The sequence below is a fragment of the Microcebus murinus genome, chromosome 15 (assembly GCF_040939455.1).
Source record: "Microcebus murinus isolate Inina chromosome 15, M.murinus_Inina_mat1.0, whole genome shotgun sequence".
NCBI lineage: Eukaryota > Metazoa > Chordata > Mammalia > Primates > Cheirogaleidae > Microcebus > Microcebus murinus.
In genome coordinates, this window is record NC_134118.1 from 64817380 (window position 1) to 64844000 (window position 26621).

General features: G+C 43.3%; 1 protein-coding gene across 9 annotated transcripts in view; it reads right to left on the minus strand.

The window, feature by feature from the left end:
• Window positions 1-1908: 1908 nt before the first annotated feature.
• Window positions 1909-26621, minus strand: part of TENM3 (teneurin transmembrane protein 3) — a 2406934-nt gene continuing 2382221 nt past the window's right edge. For all 9 annotated transcript variants that reach the window (XM_076010707.1, XM_076010706.1, XM_076010703.1 and 6 more), the window contains 6 exons: window positions 22140-22315; window positions 20601-20836; window positions 12553-12849; window positions 7909-9520; window positions 5032-5162; window positions 1909-2755 (listed from right to left, as the gene is read on the minus strand). In XM_076010707.1, coding sequence (XP_075866822.1) covers window positions 2000-2755; window positions 5032-5162; window positions 7909-9520; window positions 12553-12849; window positions 20601-20836; window positions 22140-22315 — 3208 coding nt within the window. In that variant the 3' untranslated portion in view covers window positions 1909-1999. The remainder of the gene's footprint in view (window positions 2756-5031; window positions 5163-7908; window positions 9521-12552; window positions 12850-20600; window positions 20837-22139; window positions 22316-26621) is intronic.

The window sequence follows — 26621 nt, forward strand, 5'->3', positions numbered from 1 at the left end:
CTCTACCAAATACACAAAGACAGTAATAGCACTGATACTGTAAATTCAGTAGCTATTTTGAAACTTTCCCAGCCAGTCTGTTTAATAAACACGCCTACTGTGCAATTTTGAGTATGTGATACATACAAAGCAGTTAGAAAATTATTTTCAATACATCACTTGAACCTTTATATTTACGACATGTTCACTTGCTATATTTTATCACCATTATACATAGAGGAAAACAGTGTGTACTATAGCTCAATGAACTGAGAGATATTTTCTAAAAATATTTTTGTGGCTGAATTTAGTGCTCACGAAAGAGACTTGTCAGAGCGGCTGAGCCGACACAGAAGTGCAGATGGCGGCTGGGCTCGTTCCCGCAGCACGCACGTGTGCAGCAGGGCACGGCTGTCAGTTCACTTCCAGCTGGATCTGCCACCCGGCTTCCCCGAGACAGAGCAGAGGCTGCCATTCAAACCAGCAACCAAGGTGGTTTGGTCATGTGGGCTTACAAGAAGGAGCTTTTGTCTCCCTTTTTTGCCCCTCTTGGTGACCCGAGGGTCCAAACCCAAGACTAGCAGAGTGACCCGGCTCCTCCTGGCTGCTGCCCACTGCTGGGTTTCGGCTGTCTTTCCTAGACCTTAAGACACGTGCTTACAGTCACGACTTCATCAGAGCCTTCCCTCCTCAGAAATGTTTCCTGGGCCTCTGATGTCGTCTCGCCTCCATCAGGAGATGGAGCTTCAAGAAGGGTAACAGTAATAGTAAAAACCCCAGGGTTAATTCTTTCGACTCCCCACGGACTTTCAGGGTTGAGAGTGGGCCAGGAAACCCCTCCCTCCCTGTTTTTTCATATCTTCCCTTAGATTCCACCAGCTGTAGTTTTCTAAGTTTTCTACTGTGCCCGTAGTTGATAATGCTTGAGGACACTGGTGTGATGAATAAGAGAAGGAAGAGAAAGGAGCAGTTCTCTGATTGGCCACCCACATAGGATTGCACTGACCTATCCATCTAGTGATAGAAAGTTGCACATTTTTTTCAACCTAATACAAAAATATTAACACTTCTGGACATTATAGGCATAAGTTGTTATATCTCTACAATATAATAATTTATACTGTACAGCTATAACAGATAACAAAAGGTGCAATCCTTTTAAAAAAATCACACGGTTCACATGTTTTTATCATTTTATTTTTAAGTATAAACTTTTTAAACACTTTACATAAATTAACTCCTCTGAGACTAATATTTGATGTACAGTAAATTGTAATTCATATAAAAATCCATAAACAACTTGTCTCACATAATTTACAAAAAAAATCAGGATTTCCTTTGCTTATCAGTGACAAGGATTCTAGTTGCCAGTTTTGCCCCATGGCAAACCACGTTAGCGTTGTAAAATCCGTTATTAAATCCCCGCCGAAGCAGAAGTCACTGTGCCAATGTCCTTTTACAAAGCTGCACAGGGAAAGCAGTTGGGTTGTCTATAAACAACAATTTTCCCCCACATTTTAAAATGAACAGAGATACATATCACATCCTATGCAGAGTGACTGCTTCTTGTAAGCAAAGGTCGACAATTCGGTAATATTTGGAAACACTGTGTGCATTTTTTTTTACCTTAAATACAGTGTTTCGAAGGAACAGACGGCCCGGAGCAAAATTTTGAGGCCTTTTTTCCTTTCTTTCATTATTATTATTATTATTTTTTCTTTTACTACTTTCGGTCCAACTGAGTGCAGCGATATGCATATGTAAACATATTCTTTAAAGCCGATCACCTTTAAGGTCATTCAGAAAAAAGTGGTCTTTTGTTTTTTGTTTGTGTGGTTCTGTTTTGTTTTTTTCTAATAGCAAGTATCGTTCTCCCAGAAGGCTCTTCCTCGTCGGAGAGTCCAATTCGGATTGTGCTACAGGACGAGCTGAGCAGAGCGGCGTGTCCGGCCCGGCGAGGCGAGGCGACCGCGGCCGGCCAGTCCGGTGTCCCCGCGGCGAGGACGGCGCGGCCCAGGCGTTACCTCTTGCCGATCTCGCTTTGTCGGAGGAACTGGATGTTGTTGGCGCTGTCGGCCAGCTCGGGGTACTGCTCCACCGAGAGTACGTAGTACCCGTCGTAGCCCTGCACCTTGCCGGCGCTCAGCAGCTGCCGCTTCTCGCCCTCCGTCCAGAGGCGCGCGCCCTCCTCGCCGTCGCGCACGCGCTGCTGCTCGCGCGCCCAGGCCCGGGCGAGCGCGCGCTGCCGCGCCTGCTCCAGGATGCGCGCCTTCTCCTCGTCCAGCGTCATGCCGTAGCGCACGTGCAGCGCCAGCGCGCCGAACTGCATCTCCACGTCGGCGAACCTGCGCGTCCTGCCGTTCACCACCGTGGTGGACTGCGACACCGTCACGTTGATGCCGTTCTCCAGCGCCTTGCGGCCGCTCGTCAGCCGCAGCGTGCCCAGGTCGCTCTCGGGCGTGGTGGTCTTGATGAAGTAGTGCGTGTCCTTGCCCTCGATGGTGAAGTGCAGGTTCTCCAGGTAGAAGGCGTTGTTGAGCACCGCCGCCACCTTGATGCAGTCCTCGTTGGCGATGTTGAGCACGTTGGTCTGCACGCGGCCCTGGCTCACGGCCAGCATGACGCCCTTGCCGATGAGCGACTTGACGGTGGCGAACCACAGCCACGACTGCTCGCCGCCCGCCCTGCGCCGGCTCACCTGCACCTCCGCCATCCGCCCCAGCGACAGGAAGGCCTTGGCTTGCCTCGCCACTTGCTGCTGGACTCCAAAAATGGGCTGGAAGGCAAAACACAACGGGCAACGCGTGAAAGAACGGCTGTAGCCCCAGCCAGGCTTCCTGGCGGCTGACCAGAGAATGGGGGGTGGGGGGGCGGTGGAGACGCCGAGGCAGGGATTAAAGCCTCCACTGGTGCCTCAGAGATGAAAGCCTGCCCAACCCTGGGTGGAGGAATGCACTCAAGATCCCTTCCCCTCAAGGTGATCCAAATGGGTTTGGAAACATAAAAAGGCTGAGCTCTATCACGTATTTCTTAAAAGCTTTCTAAAGTTTCTAATGTGGGCAGAATATTCATGTTTTTAGCTTTTCTTGTACAGTTCCTAGATGCTCTCTTCCCAGGCCTGCTCCACGTGGGGAACGCAGCGTATCGGGTTCCCTGTCCCAGCAGGAGGCCGAGGCGAAAGAACCAAACCCAGAGAAGGATCTGAAAGGCTGGGCTGCTCAGGGCCCATCACTGGGTCCCACTTCATATGCTTTGAAATGCTTGTGCTTTAACTTTAAGTCAACTGCGTCCCTCATCCCTGTGAACAGTTTTCAGCTCAGGATTGGCAGTGTAATGGCAGAACTGAAATGTACAGGGACGAGTATTTATCACTTTAGGAAAACTATTTTTTTGCAGACTTGGGGACAGTGGACAGTCTACATTGGTAAATCTTTTAAATTGAGGGCAGCTTAACGCAGACATTTCTTATACTACCAGATGTTTGGCCAGTGTCTCCCAAATAGAAACATCTGTTTCATGTGCAGCAATGAAAGAAACAGTTGTTTTTCTGCACTTGGGGCAGCCTCAGTGTCTCTGCCAGAGATTCCCTAAGCTGTCTTTATGATGTGCTTCTCTGGACAGAGAACTTGAACCATGTTTAAAGGCTGCCTAGGAAAAAAGTTGGCAAGTCCATTTGTACAGTTAGACTTAAGTGTTTTCAGACATGCTGGAAAGTCATACAGAATTTGGATGTGCACGTTCAAATGCATTGGGAAATGTCAATGTGTCTTCACAGCACTTTATCAGTATGGACATATAGTCACGCGCTGCTTGATGACATGGAGACGTTCTGAGAAATGCATCTTAAAGCCATTTTGTTGTGCAGCCATCACAGAGTGCGCTCACACAAACCTACATGGCACCGCCTGCCACACACCTGGGCTCTATGGTACAGCCTGTTGCTCTTGGGCTACAAACCTGTACAGCATGTGACTGACTACTGTAGGCAGTTATAACACAATGGTGAATATTTGTGTATCTAAACACTTGTGTATCTAAAGGTGCAATAAAAATACGGTATTATAATCTTATGGGATCACCATTGCATATGCACTTGTTGACTAAAACACTGCTATGCAGCACATGGCTGTATTTGCAGCATCTGAAAAAGGAATTGCTTTTATGTTAAGTATGAAACATGTAACAGAAAACAGTGGTATTGGTATTGTATAGGGTGTGTGTGTGTTAATCATGATTTGCCTTTTCTCTTTGTAGTCATTGAAATAACAGGAAATTGCTGGGGGGGGCATTAATTTAAGAAACTCTGCACTCTCTTCTCCTTCTTATCATTATGCGGTAACCCAATTTCTTGACCTCTAATTATTCTTGCTTTAAGTTAGAAATTCTGGTGTTCTGTGGTACATTTCTTTACAATCTCTGAATGGTGGGAATTAAAAGTGCCACTTTCTGAAATGGCAGCTTTGACTTTGCAATTTTCTATTATATTTCTTTTCTTTTATTTCTCATAACAGTTACAGGCCTCTCCATCTGTTATTCTCAGGAAAATTCTATAAACCCCACCTGGTTATAGGTAGAGTCTTACCAGAGAATGTTTATTTTTATTTTTAATCTTTTCCCATCAAACACTGTTAATATTTTAAAGAAGGTGAACTTCATGGCATTGTTTGTGGGCTGCTCATTTGTAATATGAACCCCCTGTCCTCATGTTTATTGCATTTTTGCCTTTGAGTTTCAAGTGCCATAAATGTGCTTTCATGGGATTCTCCGTAGAAACCCAGCACTCAAAAGTGAGCTTCTGCATTTTGTTACTTTTTGATAATGTTTTTCTGTGTTTTTATTAGCATCACTAAAACCACATTTAAGCCTGTTTAACAAGCCCCTGGTTTGTTGAACAGAAATGCAGAGGAAGTGGTATTTTTCTTCCCTAAAAGAGTAAAAAAATTAACAACCATCTTTGGTATAGTTTTCACAAGAGGAGTGTGATTCAATATGGGTAAATAAGACAAGTAAGCCATATATCACCTTTTCATAGCTTTTCTTTTTGTTTCTTACCGGTATATCATCCCACTGCTGACTCTTCACAAGTTCGTAAGAAGGTTCCGTTAAATCAAATTTGGGAACAGGGAATCCAGGAATAGCATTGTGCAGATGGAATCCAAATGTCACCAGCCAGCTGTTAACATCTAGGAGAAGAGTGTTCAGAATGAAAGGTGTTAGAGTTTATTTTGTGCTAATTCATTAATTTAAATTCTTACCTTAAAAAACCCCAATTTCACAAATAATAATCTCAAAAAGAGCACATGTTTGCCTTCATCCTACAATTCAAAACCTACTCTCTATATTTTTAGACCTGAGGACAATAACCTTCATAGCAGAACTATGGCCAGTGCTACAAAAAATGCAAAATACTAGACACACAGACCGGATGAGCTGTCATTCCTGCTAAGTTGCATCCTGTGCTGGTAATAGTGATAAAAGGGGTAATAACACTGCGCAGCGGCATGAAAGAGATGCAGTTGTAGAAAACAAATGGGATGTGTTTTTGTAGTTAGTAAAGGCTGGTCTCAAATAGAAGTTGTGTGTTATTAGCTTTCAAAAGTGATTGCCCAAGGATATGTGGACTTCCACAACCCATTTTCTATTAATAAAAACCCTAAATTGAGAGTATTAAAATCAACGGCTGATTCTTAATCAAAGATGAATGCTGAAAGCTGGCACAACTGGCCAAGGGCACAGAAGTCCTGATTACCATCAGTTGTGACTTCAAAGGCTCACTGTGCACAGGTGGAGACAAACTTTTTGGGGAGCAAACCTGGAAACCTTTAAAATGGTATTTTAAAATATTGCCATGTGACTCCAAAAGCCATTAAGCTCAGAATAAGGCTTTTATTCTATTCTGGAGGTTATAATGTTATAGAACTACTCAGCAGGCTTGCAGCTTTATGAGTACAGTTGGGTGTAGATTATTTTATATATTAAGCACATTGCTGGAAAATTTGAAATTGCATTCCACCTAATATATTTTATGCTGTTCCATCTCTCTTTTGATGTTTTTCAGAAAATGCTGCTATGGCATTCCCTGCAGTCCACGTTGCTAGGAGAGGATGAATTCAGGAGCTGTGGGCTTTCCAGCCTTTCAGTCAGCCCCTGTCAACACCCCTTAAATAACCAGTGGTAAACTGCTTGTCAGGATGATGGAGAGCCACTGGTTTCCCATTTCCTTCTCTAGGGCACAAACTCTCACCTCAATGCCAGGCTGGCAGGTCCTTTGTCCAGGCAGCATATGGCTGTAAAACCAGTGATATTCTCCTTTTAAGTGGGATGGTGGGGAAAGAAAAGTCCCAAGTTGTTCACATAGGATGGAAAGTGACCCATTTTTCTTTGTACGAGTGTAGACAAGATTGTGTGTGTAGGGGCAATCTTATATTTTGGGGTAAAGTATTTCTCCCAAATGTCAGAGTCCCGGGGGCAAAAATTCTCTTACTCTGAACAATGTCTGCATAACAGTGAAAATCAGAGGGCCTTAAGTATTGAAAAGCACTACCAAGATAATGGGATTTGAATGCAGATGTGTACTGAAAAACCCAAAATGACAATACTATAAGGGTATGACTGAATAAGGATGCTGAAAGAAGGGACTTTCAGTTGGTTCACACGGAAGAGAGATATGAAATGCTTTAGGCAGTCTGGAACGATAGGAAGCAGATATGAAATGAAGAGAGGCCACATGTTGAGAGCTGTTTTGAGAACCGAGGGAACAGACATCTCAGTATGCCTCAAATACTGAGCTAGAAAAGAGGCAGCCTGAAGGAGCACCTAACAAGCCAAGAAAAACAAAAACCTTAAGCCAAACCAAACCAACCAACAACAACAAAAAACAGAAAAGAAACTTCCTCCAAGAAACATGAATGCAGCAGAGAGGTTAATTATGGCAGTGTAAATCAGGAATGGAAGGTGGAAGCAGGAGGATTCAGAATTCTTGGGAGTGGAGGTTGGGTAAAGCTCACTAAAGTGCTTGCAAGGACCTTATGTCGGTTTTACATCCAGCTGGTTCTGTGGTGGCAGAAGTGGGATCTGATGTTTTACATCTTGCAAAACTAAAACAACATGCACTAAACTTGGAAAGATCTTAAATCTATACCTTGACAATTATCCTATATTGATGGAAAAATTAGTGTGCCTGTTAGTAGAGTCATTATGCAAAAGTTGCACTAAATGGCAATGAGGACAATGGGATAAGAAGATAGAAGAAGTGAGACCAGACACAGGATCCATTGGCTAAGAAACTGATGGGGAGAAACTGCTCCATATTGTCCTGAGGTGAGGGGTCGTGAAGAGGGAATTAAACACTTGCCAGGGATGAAATGGTGTGTCACACTGTGTTGTGTTTCACACTGATTATCTCCACGAGAACTTTATACATGTATAAAAAAAACCCAACGTTGCACACTTGTAAAGGTAGTTAGTTACTGTTTAATGTAGAATTTCATGTATTCTTATATTTTATGCCATAAGGTTGGCATTATTATCCACATTTTATAGTGTAGGAAACTAAAACTAGTAAGCACTATGTGACTTGCCTATAGAGACACACAGCTTGTAGGAGAGGGGCCGGGATTGGAATTCTAATTTTGGGACTCTGAATTCATGTTTGCTTGCCCATGTCAATTCTCTTCTTTAAATGGTTAGATTTCAAAAACTTGTGGCCTTGGGTATTGGCAGGCAGAATAGGAAGTAACTGTCTCATTTTCCTTTTGTGGTTTCTCTGTGGTTCCATAGAGAAATAAATACACTTAAAAGGTGAGGCGTTTGATTTGATTTTGCATGAGCCAACTATAAAGTTTAACACAAAAGCAATTCCAGATATTTTGTGGATTAATCTAATGATTACAGTAATTAGGCACTTGGAAAGCAAAAACACACACTTACCTGTGATGTAGTCTTTCACATCATGGATTTTGCTTGCAGGGTTGTTATTCCTAAACATATACAGGTTAAAAGGAGCTGGGTCCTTCCCAATTCTTTTCCATATTTCTATGTCAGGCGTTGTCCATCTCCCTGCCAAAATGTCATAATCTCTTTCTCCAAAGTGGATTAATTTGGTGAGTGGGTCATACAGGCCACCATGAAATCCAATTACCAGCTGAAAGTCAATATTGGAGTCAAAATAGATTTCACCATATGCGGTGTACTGAATCTGTTTCAGCATAAGCCCATTGCTACTGAAAACAGCCAGCGGTGTCCCTGTGTTATCTGATGCAATGTAGAACTCATCCCCGCTACTGATTTCCATGGCAAAGAGATGTCCTTGGAGATCGTAATAAAGGGAGGTAATTTCTGAACTCGAATGGTTGTAGACGTGAGTAATCCTGGTGGGATAAGTTAGGTCAGCATAAAAAAACTGCAGGTGCTGTCCCAGGCTGGTTTTGCTAGAAACACGCCTCCCCAGGCCGTCGTAACGGTAGATCACTGTCCAGCCGCTGCCTTTGCTGTAAACCCGAGTCAGAAGCCCCTTGGAGCTATATTCAAAGATCTCTGTGCCTCTTTGACGTAGGAAACCATCTTCATCCAGCCGGTACTGAACATCACCCAGTCGAGTGATTCTGTCTCGCAGATCGTAGCGGAGAGGCGTCAGGCGTGCGCTGTTACTTGGGTTCAGTAAATGGAGGTTTCCATTCAGATCATAGTTGTACCGCCACATGATCTTTTCATTCAGGTAAACTGTTTGGAGCTGCCCATCAACATCGTATTCGTAAGCATATTTGGTGGTGTTGGCAAAAGGCCCTATTTTAATCTCTCTCTTGGTTACGCGACCCATGTTATCATATTGAATTGTAATCCAGTACATGAGCGACCTGAATATCTCATACTGAATTTCCTTGATGCGGCCATGAGCATCAAAGTGCTTCGTGTAAGTCATGACAGCTGTGGAAATGATCTGGTTAATATCATAATATATAACTCCAAATTTTCCAAACTGCTCAACTTTGCCAGAAATGTCATCAAACTGGTAAAGATCAATGGGCAGCGGGGTTTCGTTGATGACACCCTGCATGCTGGTCACTCGGAAGCTGTTGTCATAGCTATAGTCAAATCTCGCATTTACCATCCCATCTTCACTAAAGCGGAAAATCTGTCTGTCAATCAGGGGGCCAATTTGTCTGTATCTAATGGTGCAAATAAAACCATCACTCTGGAGGTTTACTGTTTTTAGGACTCCTGCTGTTTCATCATAGGTAAAACTGACTCTTGTGCTATCATATAAAATTTCTGAGAGCCTGGTCTGCCTTCTATATTTGAATAAGACCCTTCGACTTGTGCCCAAGAAAGCGGTTTGCAGGAGCAGCCCTTCCTCGTTGTAGTCTGTGATGATGGAGGCGTTGCTTTCCGGGGGATTGTATATGTTGCGGTAGTAGCCGATGGATCTGATGGTCTGCATGGTGTGGCGAGCCACGCTGGGCATGGTGATGGCAGACAGGCGGTCCCACATGTCATATTCGAAGATGTACTGCCGCTGGCTATGAAGCAGAAGAACCATGGACTGTAACGAGAGAACATATTTGTTACCCAGTGTTTGTGAATGGGGGAAGCAAAAAGCAGATTTGGTGACCACAAATGTACAGAAACATTCCATTTGAGAAAATGATTTTCATTTTAATTGAGTTATCCCTGACCTTATATGTTGTTAACGATTCCCTGCCTAATTTGCTTAATTGTGAGTGGTTCTGCAATGAGCGGGTCTCGATTCCTAATGTGCTGCCTGTCATGACTGTAGCATTCTGTTCGCAGGCATTCACAGCCAGCCGGCAGACTGTCAATGGCTTTGGATAAGTCGTAATACAAGCATGAACAGAGTTGCTTTAAAGACAATATTTCAAGGAGAAAATAGCATATGGGAAATGTAATCCTATCCATAATTAGCAATTATTTAGTAAGGTGGCTTCCCCCCTCATTTGATTGAAGGGCTATTCAAATCATGTGTAAATTTCCAGTGTATTTGGGGGAGGAGCAAAGCATTCCCAATATAAAGAAGAGACATAAAATCAGCCCAAAATGGGTGATGCATACATAAAGCATCAACGTCAACAAACACTGCTGGGTTAATCATCACATGGGGAATGAGAGCTGTAAATCCCCTTAGTAGAAATATGGATTTGAATTTTTTTTTGGCAAATTGTTTCAAGGCATCTGTACTGACAATAAAATTTACATTCTGATACTTCCTTTTGTGAGTACCAAATCTGATTTGTACCTTACTGACACGCTATAAGAATGGTTTCTGGACTGCACACTGCATTGGAGCTAAATTATGAAATGAATAAATATAGAAATAAAAATAAACACTGCCTGTTTTGTAAACCATTGCAGAAAGAGAAATGACAGTGATTTATTAGGCCAATCAGCATGAGAGAAGGTCGACCCAGGTTGGTTAGGTAAAACTCTACAGTGACACAGGGCATGGGAAGCTCCTCCTCTGAGGACGCTTCCCTCACCTCTGTTACACGAAATGGAATGATGGTGGCACAGGGAGGATGGTTAGGCTGGGAGCCCTCCTGAGACTGACTTCTATGCATGACTTAAGCTTCTGTAGAATCTCTTCTATGGGGATATCTAGGGCAAATTTTGCATTCAGGTTGTGTAGTGAGTGTCTTGAGAGTGGTACCTAATAGTTTGCATCTTCCAAGGAAGGCTTGGACTATTGCTGAATTCACCAAGTTCTAGCACCTAGTTTTGCAATCATTTAATATCATATTTGACGATAGTTAGTAAAATATTACTTGTTCTGCTATGAATAAGTTTTGGGTTAGTGTGTCTATCTTAGCAAGGAAATGGAAATAGTTTGAGTGGATTTTAGGGATTTGGGAAAGACAACGGGAAAGGACTTGCTGGTTTTTCTGATCCTCATTGGTGCATGAAGGTGACCTTGTCGACTGCCTTTGTCATTTTGTCACAACGGCCCTTGTCAGGGATATGCTCCTGGCTCCTTTTAAACATTTTTTCAGTCACATTTTGATCGTTTCAGTCAATTTTTAGGGCATGAGTATGTATATTTCTGTTACTTTCCCCTATAATATATTTAATCTAAATTGGGAAAACTGCTCCAGAATGAAGCAATGACCCTCTCCCACTTGGAGACATTGCCTTGGGCTTGTTAAGTTGGAGGGTGAAATATTTGTTAGGGGTTAGGACTTGTTCCCACAAAGGTATGTTTGTGGGGGCCTCACTCTGTGGTCTCTCAATAAATAACCAGCTCAATGGCCACCCAGAGAGGGGGATGATTAGCATGGAGGGAGCTTGTCACCTAAAAGGCACAGTCCATCGTCTAAAGGGTCAGTCTCTTCCAAGGAGGGCAGAAATGGAGACTGTGTAAGGGGACAGAGTGGCCAGGAGGGTCCGGGCTGCAAGTGTCAGCTGGGAAACAGCCTGAAGAGAAGTCACATCCTACAGTGAGCTTTGGGTCTGAAACAGGTTCTCAGGAAGAGCAGCCTGGGTCTAGGCCTCCTAGCATCAGATGGGATGGCCCAAGTGTGGGGGCTTGGGTTTGGACCCAGGCGTTCCGTAGAGCACCTCTGCTGATGGACAAGACTGTGCGAGGTGAGCACAGCAATGATGTGGATGTGATTTGTTCGGGTGACAGAAGTTACTCTGCGCGGCTTGTGCTGTACGGAGGGTGGGGGCAGCAACTGTTAAGAGTGTGCGTCTGTGTATTGGTGGTGGAGTGCTTTGAGAGGTGGGAGATGTATCAGAACTCAAAACTGAGTCATTTTCTAGTGTGTTTGTCTCAAAGGCAAATGAAAGATCCTATGAATATGCTCTTTGGTGGATTATATTTTTTTAAGAAAGGAATTATAGGGAGATTGACTTTTCTTTCTTCCTTTTCTTTCACGTTCATTCCCTCTGACCCCGGACAATACCCAAAGCTGCACATCGTACAACTTAGCATTTTGCACATGTGGAACTCTTAAGTCTCCATTCTTACAATCGTGCGTAGTTCTTAAGGAAGGGAAAACGCCTAAGCTAGGATGCTTGCTTCTACATGCAGAAGAAAGGAGAGATGCCACAGAGTACCTGAAAGTGTGGCTTTCTAAGAAAATAACCTCTTTTGGTTAATAATGCACAAATAGGATCTACATGCTTTCTAAGATTACGTTGAAGCTCTGCCAGGAGCAACATGAAACTGACAGCTTTAACTGTGCTAATGTAAGGCTCTTTCATAAACGAAAGAGCTAGCACGGAAATTATTTACAAGTGACTTACATGCTCAAGGTCTAATTTGCGAATGTTGTCAATGTATAAGCCTGGCAGGTGGACAGTGTTAGTGCTTGTTTGTTTACAGCATAAATCACTTAAAAGGGCCTTGGATAGTAGAACTTAACTAACGAGAAACTACTTGGCTAATGCAGAAATTCATCACTGCTGTACCAGTGTGACTTCCGTATTGATACTTAGAATAATAAATGGAACTTGGTTGTGTGCCACTATTTTTTCCTCCCATAGTGCTCTGGGTGATTGCTGGAAAATGCTAATCATTCCTTCCTTATTTTTTAACCTCAGTGGGCAGGCATAGCATACCTTTTCCAAGTATGTATAACTCCATGTTTTACCATCAGCAAAGACCCGAGATACGATCCTCCCCTGTCCGTCATAATCTACTTTTTCGCTGGTGGTGCCCCGCTGGATGCTGGCAATTTGGCCTGTGGATGAGTAGGTGACGTTGACGGCCATCAGCTTGCTGCTCGGCAGCCAGAGAGTCGGGTGCCCGGATGTGTCATAGGCGATCCTCAGAAGAAATTTACGGTGGTCATCATAGATCTTTTCTGTCTTTGTTGTTCGATCAAAGTCAACTGAAAGGAGGTTTCTGCCATTAACCTGTTACAACACCAACGAGATGATAAAATAAATCATGCTATTCCAACACTAGTCACTTATTACTCTTCCGAGTCCCCGGTATTGTTTAAACACCATTTATGATGATTGATCTCTTTGTCAGTAAATTAATTTAGCAACTTCTTGGGTACAAGTGCAAGGCAGTAGATTAACTGCTCCTTTAAAAGGTTTTATTAAGCAGAAAGATAGCCTGGCATTTGTTCAAAACCTTTACAATTAAATGTTGTAAACTAAAACAGTTGATAAGAAAATACCAACACGTATTTGCTTTAAAGTTTGTTCCAAAGATCTAAAGGTGATAAACATGTAAATGACTCAAAGCTCCTCCCCCAATAAGACACTAGAAAATAACTGCTTAGTAAATTAATCATGGCTACATTAAATAAAACACAGTGGTAAATGTGACTCTAACCCTTTGAAGAGCAGTTAAGAGGAAGTTGGAACCCACATTACTGTAAATTATTAATGAGTTTAAATAGCAGCAGGTTACAAACAGGATCATTGCTTTTAGCTCAGTGCTGAAATGCCGCAATTTTTTAGAATGTCTTTTTCTCTTGATAAGATCTGGTTAGCTGGCAGGGACTTTAGTGTCCTTTATCACCACATATACCTAGTCTGAACATTGTAGTTAATTTACAAATCCAGTGCCATGCTGTTGTACTAAGGTCTCTGTGTGGCTAGGTGCCGTGTCCGGAATCTTTGAGGAAATCTGGCTGTTCATCTGTGACCCAAGGCACACGCAAACCAGCATCCGTTATTGCGGTGGAAATGTGGCCCCCGTTAGATTCTATTTTCCAAACAGTCTACAGTGTTTGCAGACTGTGAACCTCTGACGGGCACAGAGCATGACCTGTTCATTCTTTGGTCTTCCGTAGCACCTTGGAAGGGGTGGTGGCTTGTACATTCTAAAATGCTCATTAACTCTTTGGATTGTTAAAAATTAAATGGGAAGATCTTAATTTTACATAACCATGTCCTTGCCAGAACCTTCAGAATCGACAGTTCAAGCTGATCAAGTATATATATATCCCACTCACATCTGTTTATGTATGTAAATATATGTATATATACATACATAATATGCATGTATATCTGCGTAAAATGTGAGATAAAGCTAACTTTTTTGCATTCTATCATTAAATACATCCCGTGCAAAAATACTCCTTAAGCTTAAACTTCTCCAATTAGCTGTTCAAAAAGGGTGCTGTGACGTCCACAGAAAGGTAACACTCTAAGATAAAAAGAAGTGATACTGAAGGTGTAACACCCAGAAATCACTTACAGAAAATGAGAAGGGCAGAGCCCTGGGTATAAATCAGGAGATCTTCATTTTTCAGTCCTGTCCTTTCAGACCCAGCTGATGTGGAAACCCCACAGCACTTACGGCAGCAGATGCAGCGGGCCAGGGCGCGTGTTGGGAAGGACCGTGGGAGTCAAAAAGCCTGAACTTCACACCGGATAGGGCCGCGGGGCAGCATGACTTCCGGTTTTCCACCTCTCTGATGCTGTTTTGCCCGGCTGTAAATACAGAGGCTGGACTGGGTCCCTCAGGCTCTGTCTCTCCGTGGCTGTCATGTGATGCTGACCGGCCAGCTGCCGGCTTTCGGAGCTTCCATTTTCCCGTGCGGAAGTGTCTGCGCAGTACTTGCTCCCCGCCTCATGTGAATTTTGTGAAACTTCACGGCGAGTTTAGCTTTGCAGAATGCTTGGTTCGTGTTCCCTGGAAGGAAGCTACTAGCTAACGTTACACATCTATTTTTTAAAGTCTGTAGAAAGACTTGATATCAAATTCACTTGATAACTGGCAGAAGAACTTGATTCTTCAGCTTATATTTGCACTTCATTTTTTGACGCCTGAAGAAGAGGTTTTTGCACAATTTAAATGGTTTTCTTAGGTCTTGGGTTTCTCCAATTGTATTTTAAAAGGAAAAAAAAAACAACCCTGAATGTTTAGCTTTGCCTTTCTTTTTTCTTCCTTAGGTTATTCCAGGTTTCAAATAACCTTGAAAGACGACTGTGTAGTTTCCATGGACAAAGCTGCCCACATCATTGCCCCATCTGTCTTTCGCTTTGCATTCATTCCAATTTGCATTTCAATTCTTCACTGCTTTCCTTTATCTCAGCCATATTTCCTCTGGTTAGAGTGTAAGAAATCTGCACTGCGGGCCGGGCACTATCTGTTGCTGTGGGCAGAAGGGCAGGGAGACAGGTCCGGAGCCCAGCCTCGTTGCTGCCGACACCTTGCTACTGCTGGCTTCTGATTCGCCTCTTTGCTCTGTGAGTGTGGCTGCACAACACGGGAACATCCGGACGAAAGTCAAATGCAGTCATTACTGTTGCCACTGTGTGAGTCGCACACCAACATGCCACCCTGTGGAAGCATCTAGAAGCACTCTGTGGCCAAACATCTGGGTAGAAGTTTCAATTTTTCTTTTTATTCAGACAAACACTGTATACAGTGCCTTTCTTACAGGCTCAAACTGAAGGGAGAAGGAAAGACGTAGAACGTGGCCATGTTCTCCCCCAAATTCCCAACCCAAGCCAAGGCTTTAACCATTCCTATCATTTCCAGGCACCAGCCACTGTTATTCAATATATAAAATTTCAAAGGCCACTGACAGCAAGTAATTTTTTCTCCTTTCCACACATACCTGGGCCCTGTCCTGTGGGTATGGTAAAGAGAGCACCGCAGTCAGGGAATGCCTGTTGCAGGACGTGGTCCCGATTCACTACACCGTTATGAAGTCAGGGTGACTTGTCAATCTTTTTTGTTGTTGTTTTTAACGGCCATAAAGCACCAGCATTATTCTATGCCCCAGTGGGCTTTTAATAAATCTTTTAATCATTATAAAAATATCAAGTTAAATCGAACAGTTAATGTAAAGATGAAAAAGTTTGTGTCTTATCATTACTATACCTCCAGCTATATAAAAATGAATCCAGGCCGGGCGCGGTGGCTCACGCCTGTAATCCTAGCTCTCTGGGAGGCCGAGCCGGGCGGATCGTTTGAGTTCAGGAGTTCGAAACCAACCTGAGCAAGAGCGAGACCCCGTCTCTACTATAAATAGAAAAATTAATTGGCCAACTAATATATATAGAAAAAATTAGCCGGGCATGGTGGCGCATGCCTGTAGTCCCAGCTACTCGGGAGGCTGAGGCAGGAGGATCGCTTGAGCCCAGGAGTTTGAGGTTGCTGTGAGCTAGGCTGATGCCATGGCACTCACTCTAGCCTGGGCAACAAAGCGAGACTCTGTCTCAAAAAAAAAAAAAAAAAAAAAAAATGAATCCAAATGTTGTATACGGATAAGAGATCACCACGAATTCTTTTGTGATACACAGTATTTCTTTTAAGTAAGTACAGAAAATCTCCATTTTCTAAGATCCTGTCCAGCATGATTGTAATTAATCCCACCAGCCCTTTGATGCTGGAAGGGGGGCAGCTATAACTTTCCCTCTGCAATGCTTGGAAAACTGTGGCATAGTGACATGCAACAGTCTTCCCCGTGGAGAGGAGCCGGCACGTCTGCTTATGCCTCACTTACTCGAGATGTCATGGAGGGAAGTGATGGAGGAAGGACCAGCTTGCTGCCCAGCATACAGTACTGGGACTCCTTTGCGTCCCCGTTAGAGCACCAGCTCACTACAGGTTGTGTTGTATCTCCGCCCCCGTCCGCGAGTGCCAGCTGCCTTGTGCCATCCCACTCTAGGCCGTGCCGCTCCGCCGAAAGTGAGAAATAGGCCATCACGCAAATGTGACTGGCATAATGAGATGGAAATATGCTATCGTGTTTATGTATGCCTTTAAACACACGTTTGGCTTTCAAATTTTGAGAATTTCTTTTTTAAATGATTTACTACAGTTTTTCCTTTAAGCCTCTGAATTCTAGGCAGCGCTAGGAGATGAGTTTTATTGTTAGAACACCATGACAATCTTTTGTAACTGATTGAAGGCTGGTTCTAAAGTCCAGCCCTGATAAAAAAAAATAATAACTGGCAATATTTACCAGATATTATAAGACAAAGACAAGCAACTGCTATGTATGTAGATCCTTTTTTTTTTTTTTTTTTTTAAATGTAGCTGCAAACCGGTAAGTTATGGAATTGTCTCGTCTTTACCCTGCTGTGCTGCCCCTCATCTCTGCGACACTTTCATGTGCTTGTCACCTCCTGCTGCATCCAGGCCCTTCTCTGCCAATGCACCGCTTCACAAAAATGCTTTTCACGCTGCTAGTTTCATATATAATTTTTCCTTTTCTACTCCCTGCCTTTTTAACTTTTTACTCTATTTTATGTACACATAATAGTGTTATCTCTGTTATCTCTGTTTATTGTTATATCTAATGTTAGGTTTGTTTACAGCAGTGACACATTTGCAAGGGCGTGCTATTCATAGAGCCCCTGTCTTCGGAAGATCCAGGTGCAGTGAAATAGAGAGAATCCATATTGTAAGCTTGGCTTTCCTCATTCTTTCATTTATTGGATAAATATTTGAGTGTCCACCGTGTGACAGGCTCACAGCTAAATCTAGGTCAATAACTTAAAAATGAAGAGAAGTTTCTGCTAGGAAACAATGCATGGTAGGAGAGCAGACGTCCTCTGTCTCCAGAAAGGGTGGAGCGGGCGTGGGGGGCTCTCCGGGCTGACCCTGCCGGCCTCGGTGGGCCCAGGTCTCCCTCCCCTCCTGCCGCTCCCGTTTTGGCAGACTCCAGGCTCAGTCCTTAAACCAGATTTTCCTATCATCACTTTCTTCCCAGAATTTCTCTTAGAATCCACAGAGGAATGAAATTAGCAGTCAGAGCTGGCACATCCAATCTTATCTTGAAAGGAAGAAACCCTCCCTTGCGATCTTGGCATTGTCTCTGTGAGAGCAATCAAACATATCAGCTGGAAATCTCCTTTCAGGGGGACTGCACAGGCCATTTTAAATAGTTTATTTTCTGAAATGTCTTGCTGAGGCATTGTGGTTCTGCCATTTAGAAAGAAACTAACACCTGTGCCTGTGTGTCCTGGTCTCCTTCTCCCTTAAGAGTGAGGTATTTTCTTCATTTAGGATCAGGCCAAGAACCAGAGACTTAAGATTGGGTTTCCTCTCTTCTTCTCTACCCTACCTAACTGACTTTTATGTCTTGAAAGGCAGTGTTACAAGGAAAAACAGGATATGCTTAAATATAACTTTTCTCAAAGAACAGCAGCCCATAAGTTACGTGGTCAGTTTCTGGACCAAGCATTTCCCACTCAAGCCTCTCTCCACTGATGTTCTCCTACCCAGCAAGCTAAACAGCTCTCTCCTTACTGTCAGCTGTGTGAGTGGAAATGCCCAGTGTTTGCAAGGATCTGGGTTGGGGTTAGGGAATGTATAACCACGCCTTGGATTTCCAAACTACTTCCACATTGTCTCACTCGATTCTTGTAACAGTTGTGTGAAACAGAGAGGCAGGATAGGGTAAATTTCATTGATCTGTGATATAGCTATATATATCATATCTATATCATAATGTGACATTATCTAGATATTATATTATCTATGTCATAATATAGATATCATGATATAGATAAGGGAACTGATATTCAGACATGTTAGGATTTTCCCATAAGGTTTACTATTGGTAAAAAGTGGAGCCTGATCTAGAACACATAGTATGTTTTTTTTTTGAGACAGAGTCTTACTTTGTTGCCCAGGCTAGAGTGAGTGCCATGGCGTCAGCCTGGCTCACAGCAACCTCAAACTCCTGGGCTCAAGCAATCCTACTGCTTCAGCCTCCCGAGTAGCTGGGACTACAGGCATGCGCCACCATGCCTGGCTAATTTTTTCTCTATATATTAATTGGCCGATTAATTTCTTTCTATTTATAGTAGAGACGGCGTCTCGCTCTTGCTCAGGCTGGTTTTGAACTCTTGACCTTGAGCAATCTGCTCTCCTAGGCCTCCTAGAGTGCTAGGATTACAGGTGTGAGCCACCGCGCCCGGCCTGTAACACGTAGTTTTAAAAATTCGAGTTAAGTGCTGTGTGTTCTTTGGTATGCAGAGTGAGGAGCACAAATGTGAGCAGTGTCGTTGTGTCTTTTGATGAAGTCCCATGTCTGAGAAGAAGTGTGACACAGAGTGTGTGTGTGCGTGTGCACACACTGCTTCAGGGATCAGCCTGTGAACCGCTTTCTGTGTGCGATGGCCCCCGCAGCTGGGGCCCTGGGAAGCAGCTGCAAGTAGAGGCAGCAAACATGGCTTCAGGCGGTGGCAGCCTCCTAGGTTCAGCAGAGGAAAAGGGAGGAGCTGGAGTTCACTTTGGCGATAGACCATGACCATGACCATCACCATGACCCCACGAAAGTGACCTGGAAGATGTTGGGAGCGAGTTTTCTTGTCCATCGCTTTATTCACCCCAATCTCATTCTCCCGCTGGTGCCCTGCTGCCTTTTCTTCTCAGCCCTCTTGCAAGCTGACCTCCCCCCCCGGCCTCCCCGGCTGCAGCCTGCCGGACGGACCCGCGTGGGACTGGAACCAGGGTGTCTTGCTCCCATAGCCTGCAATGGGGTGAGGGGGAGCACATGGCATTGGCCCCAGAAGACCATATATTTAGAGTCCCAAACACCTGTTTTGTAATTGAACCAGAATCAGAATATAACCTGTAAGTTAGACAGAGTCTATACTGGATCCACTGATTGTTTTTTTAACTTCATCTCTCTAGCCAGAGACATTATTTAGTAGCTGTTTTCTTATCCTGAAGGATTGCCAAGGTTAATAATGTTGGCCAGTTAGGGTAATAATTTAATCATTTTGGGTGCAGAAAAATGGACACTGTCAGTGAGCCCCATGTTTTGTTCTTTCTCCTTCATTTTCAGTAATTTTTTTTAAAATGGCAAGGAAAGTAATGTTGGGAAGAATTAATCTATATTTATCTGATAAACTAAAATTTGCTTACTAATAGAAAGAATGAATCAGGTTCAGTTTATAGTGGCCAAAGGTGGTTTTTTGCAATTTGTTTCAGTATTTAATCTATGTTGTCTTTACCAAATAGCTATCATAAATCACAGCTTGCCTCACATGCCTCGATATATCTGGCCCATAATGTGAGATGGATTTAAAAAAATATATAACAAGGAATCGCAGAGAACATTTTGCAAAGCTCAATTACACTAGCATAATCAGAAATATTGCATTTCTCATAAAAGTAATATAAATTGGAGTTTTCCATCAATAGAGAAGAGGCAGCAGTTAGGTGCTGAAGTTCATACTCTTCTATGTACCCAAACTGTAGTTTTAAAATACTGAGAAGGTAGAGAATGAATTCACCTTTCAATGGCCAGCCTATCTCTTTCAATACACATATTTATGCTTCTGGAAAATTTTCTGTATTTAAACCAATTCTTATCCCATCTTCACATTAAGAAGCCATCAATCCTAACTGAATAGGCAAAGGAAAAGCATAAGATTATTAAGATAATATGAGTAAAATAGGAATCCTGGCTACTTAGGATTATGCTATATGCAATTTTCTAATTTCCCAGGAGAATTGATTTTTAATCATAGATGCACTGAGGAAAACATGCTCTCAAATGAGTGGCTTTTATCCCAAGCAATCTTAATGGCGCGATAACTGGCTGCCACTCAGGCTCTGCGGTAGGACGCTGACCCCTCCGGAGTGTGGCCCTCACAGTGCAGGCAGGGGAGGGTGCAGGGGCCACCTGCAGACACAGGGGGCTGCGGCCATCTGCTGCTCTCCCGCACGCACTTACCCGGAGCTTTCGACCGAAGACATTCACTTTCCCCTGGGCTTGCTCTTTTCGGAATCTCCATTCCACCAGATTTTGACCGTTCTCACCAGGAAGAGTCATGTTTCTTTTGGCAACTGTTGGATTAGCTGTGCCAGCCAAGACATGTGGCTCCGTCTGGTAATGTGAGTCCAGACCACTGGCGTAGATGATCCGAAGGGAGCCGTCGTAGCCGATCTGGTAGCTGTTTCTCAACTGATCTAAAAAAACAAGAAGCATAAAACATGAACTCCTAGGTATGGATTAAACACTTGGCTGGTTGTACAGTGAAAGACGATATAAACTTCTAAAATGCTGATTAGACATAAGGAGTACGTAATTAATGATGTTCTTTTAGAAAATAACGAAACAATTTTGATTTCTGGCATTTCATGCCGTCAGAGGTTTGGGTTAATATTAAAGGCAAACTTTAAGGGAATTTAAAGTCCTTCTCTAATTTAATAGATTTCTTTTTCCCATTTGCCTGATGACATGAGGGCTCAGGCTCCGTGGGATGTGCATTCGATAAATACTTTGTAAAGAGTCAAATATGGTGTTTTAGGAGGCTGGTGTGCCCACCTCCAGGGGCTTAGAAGACTTCCCTCCCCTACATCTGTCCCTAGATCTTTTGTCAAAGTTCCTTTGAAAGGATTAGTATCTATATCTTGAATATCAAAAATATAAAGTGATATTCCCCCTGAAACTGACTTTAAAAAAGAAAGCCATTTTATATTTTGTACAACAAACCCTCTTGTATTGTAGACTACTATCTTGATTTCGAGTTTTGGAATAATACAGGACCATTAGGGGAACAAACGAATTCAAACACTATCAGTTTTAGATGATTATAGAGATGACTTGATGGAACTGGTAAAAAAAAAAAAAAAAAGAACACAGATTTAGTCATTCATTATTCTTAGAGTTGTGACCTCACAATTGTAAACGTCATTGCAAACAGGCCTTTTCAAGATTAGTTTAAGAAGGAATATGGCAGGAAGTTTCATTATGGTGGCATTGGATACATATGCCTATAGATGGAATGAGAAAACAGTCCAGATATCCCCTATATGAGTACTTGGAAATTGGACTAAAATGTCCATCATGTGAAGACACAAATCTTGCATCATACACCCAGATTCAGGAAGTTCTGTGTCTCAAACTACTGTACGTGGAGGGCAGTACAAGGACACGCTCTGGAATCCGTGTTAGATGGCTCAGCAATGGTCAGGTGATGCGTGTGAAGAGTTGGAATTAACTTGCTTTATTAAATGGGAATGGAAACAGACACTATCCCTATTGGCTGACAGATTATCTTATACATTATGCTATTTTGAAAAAAAAATCTATAACTAAATAAATGTTACATGTACATTGTACATTCTAGATTCCTTCACCAATATCTCCAGAGATTTGTTTTCACCTCCCCTTTTCTGGTTCATCTTAGGGAATGGGGGTTGCCACATTGTATCTGGGCACTAGTGGTATTTTAAAACTATCAGTTTAAAATTGTGCTTTTGCGTGTACCTTGAACCATGGTGTAGAAAGAATCGATTGAGGACAGATTCGAAGTGATGCTGACATCTTCTTCTCGGCTGGATGACTCGATGTCCACTGTGATGGCCTTGTCCATGTCCCCGTGCAGGTTCGTGACCACTCCGGTGGGAAACGTAACATTTGTCAGACGACCTTCACTGTCGTAGCTAAAGCAAAGCGGCATTAACTCAGTATTAAATAGGAGACTGCAGGTTCTTCTTATAACTATAACGTGCAGCAATATTCGTTGCACAAATTTGGAAGAATATTTGTCTTTGTGCATGAGCTACACAGAGTGAGGACTTCAAACATACTTTGAAGTAATCAAAAACCTGTTTAACATGGAGAAGCCTCACCGGTGAGAGCAAGAGTAAACAGAATAGCTCTCCATCTCCGCACATTATTCTTTGAAGTGTGACCAAAATCCTCCTGCACATCTAATTTGCTGTTTCAAAGGGAACATGTTTGCTGATATTAAATTCCTTAGTATTCCTCCATATTTTCTACAAAGTAGATTTAATTCGCTGTTATATCAGTTTTTAAAGTTTTACTAACTTATCCCCTCTATGGTGGTACAATATGCATATATATAAAACTTTGTAAAACAGTAGGTATACATGCCTATATGTATTTGCACATGTAAAATACTCCTTTAATATCTTGAGACATCCTCAACAAATCAATATAATAAACGCCTTCGAAAGACTTTCTTATTTCTCAGTGATTGACACATTTTATAATGGTAAATTGGAACTTAAATGTTGGCAATGGCGATGATGAGCTAGCTTGTCTATACTGATGATAACCTAGCTTGTCTACACCATTGTAAGAATGGGTGATATCTTAAAGGATGATTTATTATGTTTAGTGAAATGAGATGCAGTATTTCCTGATATTTAATGATCATTTGCCCTTTTATTATACATGTAATCTTTTTAGCATATAAACATAAGAGAAACTTATAATTTAAGTGTTAGGATGTATTTTAAAAGCTGTCCTGTGCTTCTAAATATGTGTGATAGATATGGCATCTGACTAAAGAACTGATTTTTCCATCTGTAGTGGTACCAGAGAAAATTTCAAATATGATAGAGCTGACTGAAGAAAGGGGAAAAAATGCAAAATTCTGAACGAGAAATAGAGGTTTCCTTGGGATAACAATATACTTAAGGTTGGCTTTCAGACTGATACTAAGGTCACTTCATTAATAAGAGGTTCTACGATGTAAGGTGGAGACTTGAACCATGTCCTGGTTAAAGTAAGTCCAGACGCAGAACTAATAGAGAAAGGATGCTATTTGAGAAAGGCAAGAGTCACCAGGGAAGGAAAAAAGTGGAAGATCATAATAATACGTGAAAATAGGGGGTAAGGAGTGTAAAAGAAGCACTTAAATGATATTTTGGAATAAAAGGATAGAGAGTTTTTAGAGTGCAAAAATTCATTTTGAAAACTGTGGGTAGTAATCGTAAGATTCTATGATAGTTGCTAGAGATGGAGAAGACAGAGCAAGGGCAATGTTATGGTGGGAGAGGAAAGGAAGGAAGAGCAAGGTGGACAGGGACCTGCTCAGTGCCTGGAGATGAGCTGATCCCATAAATTCAGTGGAGACAGCATCAGTCAGAGGATGGGCTTGACAGACATGATCCGACAACCTGCCACGCTGCCTAGCCAGCGGCGGGAGCGCGCACTCGGGAGGGAGAAGCCGGAGATGGGGAAACAGAAAGCAAATGCACCATTAAGTATAATCATTGTTTGGACTCACAAAAGGCAGAGCTGAAGGAACAAAGCTGACATCGTCCCCCTCCCCGCCAACCCAAAAGCCCCTGGCAGATTAAGGTATAGATGAAAGAAATCCAACATAGTTTATTGCTGTCGTCGCTTTTTTGAAGAAATTATCACTCTGGAAGAAACAAACATGCATGGGTTTATGCAGCAGGTTTATTTATGCAGCTAAATTCTGTAATTTAGCAGAGTTACAGAATTACTGACAAAACTGGCCTAAAGTTCAGTCATGAGTTTGGTGCAATTCTTTCATCACGTTACACGTCTCACAGTACGATGCACAGAAACTTCTATTGGGTTTTAAAAAATTAACACCTCTTTGAATGCTTCTATATCAAGATAGACTTCCGTATCACACTGTTTACTCCCTGCCCCCCATCGCAGAGATGGAAAAATAAAAATACGATGTGGTTAGGTGACTCGATCGGCTCTCGCTGTGTCTCATGGCTGGGCTGCACCTGGGACTGCTGTGCAGCTGACCCCAGGCCCATTCGCCCTCCGGTAAACGCCCGCGCCTGGTTTAGAGTTGAGAACTCTGGTTTTAGATACACGATACCCCCTGCAGGCAGCTTGCTGATTCATCCTCGCTGCTGTCACCGGCCTGCCCTTTTCCCACCCTTTTGCTGGCTTATATTTTCTAGCCCCATTCAATCCAAAGCAGAAACTTCACCTTTCTCCTGCAGAAAGCATTCCTCCACCTTTGACTTTGCTCTTTCACTGGCTCACCGCACATCCCACTTCCTGCTGGGCAGGCGTTTAGTATCGCAGGATGCTGAGCACACGGAGATACGGCCTGGGATGCTGAGCGTTCAGACTGTCACCTATTAGCCTCCCGTGCTTTGGGAAGTAAAAATACAAGTAACCTTTGTAGGGAGTACAGTTGGAAGGACACAGGGTTAAGCTGGGATCTTAGTGGCCCAGCTTAACAGTTTGGCCGCGGAGGGTCTGGATTTGTGCCTTCCAAGGCGCAGGCGAACCTGCATGGAGGCACTGGCGGGGCGGGAGCGCTGCACGAGGCGGGCCGGGAAAGCTACCCCAGGGTCTGGCTGGGGAGAGAAGTCACCATGTGAAAATGGAAGGATTAAACTCAAGTGCCCCGGGAGGGATGGAATCCTCCAGAGCGACCGGCATGCAGAAAGGGAGACTTGTGCAGGAGGAGCTCGGGAAGAGCCACAGCACGGTGGGGACCAAGCTGGCCTTGGAATAGACAGGACGCAGCCAGGCGGCTCAGGCAGGGGAGGACCCTGCAGGCAGGAAACAGCTGGGCGGGGGGACGCTCTGGCAGGGCCGTGAGGGACGATGGTGGCAGTGGAGGCGCCTGGCTGAGGCCTGGGGCCCAGCAGGGGAATCACATGGCAGGGGGGCCTTGGGCAGGCCCCTCTCGCTGGAGAGTCTGGGGTACGGAAGAAGATTTTAAAGAAAAGCAAGGTTTTAATGAGGAGTCCAAAGTTAGGGTGACATGCCAGGCAGGGAGCAGCTCCCAGACTTACAGGTTTTACAAACCAGGAGAAAAAAAGTCAGGGACTGGCACAGGATTTTTGCATTAAACTACCATCTGTTACTCTCTTCATTTCATAAAGAAAGGCCACTTAAACACACCAAAGGTAGAGAGGACCTAATAGCAGGGTGAGTTCTTTAAAAGGGACAGTTCTTTAAAAGGAATAGATAAAGCTTTATCAAAAAATTCTCCATAAGATCATTATTTCTTTTTTTCCTTTCAGTGTGGATGAGTGAAAACGTTTTCACAGATTAGCACCTATGTCAACAGAAATGAAAACAAGATGAATGAGAGACATTAAAATGACCGGGGGGCTCTGGATGAGGGAATGAGGGGAAGGAAGTCATCAAAGGCGACCCTTAGGTACTTGCAGAAATGCCAGGCTCCCTCTTCTTCACCCCACAACAGGGGAAAAATGATGCACCAGCAAATGGCCAGCTGTCCTCTGAAATACTTTGACCCTGGGTCCCAAAAGGGACCTTTCCATCAAACAGACATGCCTCGGGACACATTCTCTGCTCACGTGCAGCTCTGTGGCTCCACTTAATGCTGCTTGGCCTTAGTGGTGAACCGGCCCTGCCTAGCCTATATATCTGAGATATAGTTTTCCTTTATTAGCCTTTTGAATTTACAACGCAATAGGCTCTAGGGAATTTGAATAGAACATCAACTCCGTGCCCTCCGCTGCACTCCTCCAGTCTCAGCCTCATAGCTTCAAATTCATAACACAGCACATTCCTGTCTGCTCCTGAGTGACCCCTCTTTACACGGGACTCTCGCTGGAAAAGACAGACTCCCTCGGGCTCTTACTGACTTACTGCTCTTGCGCTGAGGGGATGCCCTTATTTGATGTTTATCTATTTGCTCGTCTTTAATTTTGATTGTATTTTTGCCTAGACCTGCTGTTTTAGCCTTTGTAGTATATTTTTAAATCTCTTTTTAAGTTCCCTAAGCAGTGGGATTATCAACAAATGCCTCAGACGGCCGCAGCCTCAGTCATTCTCAGTTGAAAATGCTGTATTCTTCCTGACATGAAATTTTCTTTCTCTGTTCCTCTCACAGACATGGATTTCCCAACTTTTCATTTTTCCTTGGTAATGTCTCTCAGATACTGATCTGTCCATTCCCAGAGCTGCCCTGGACTTTTAAAACTGGTCTATTCTGCCTCTTCTCCTACACACTGATACTAAATG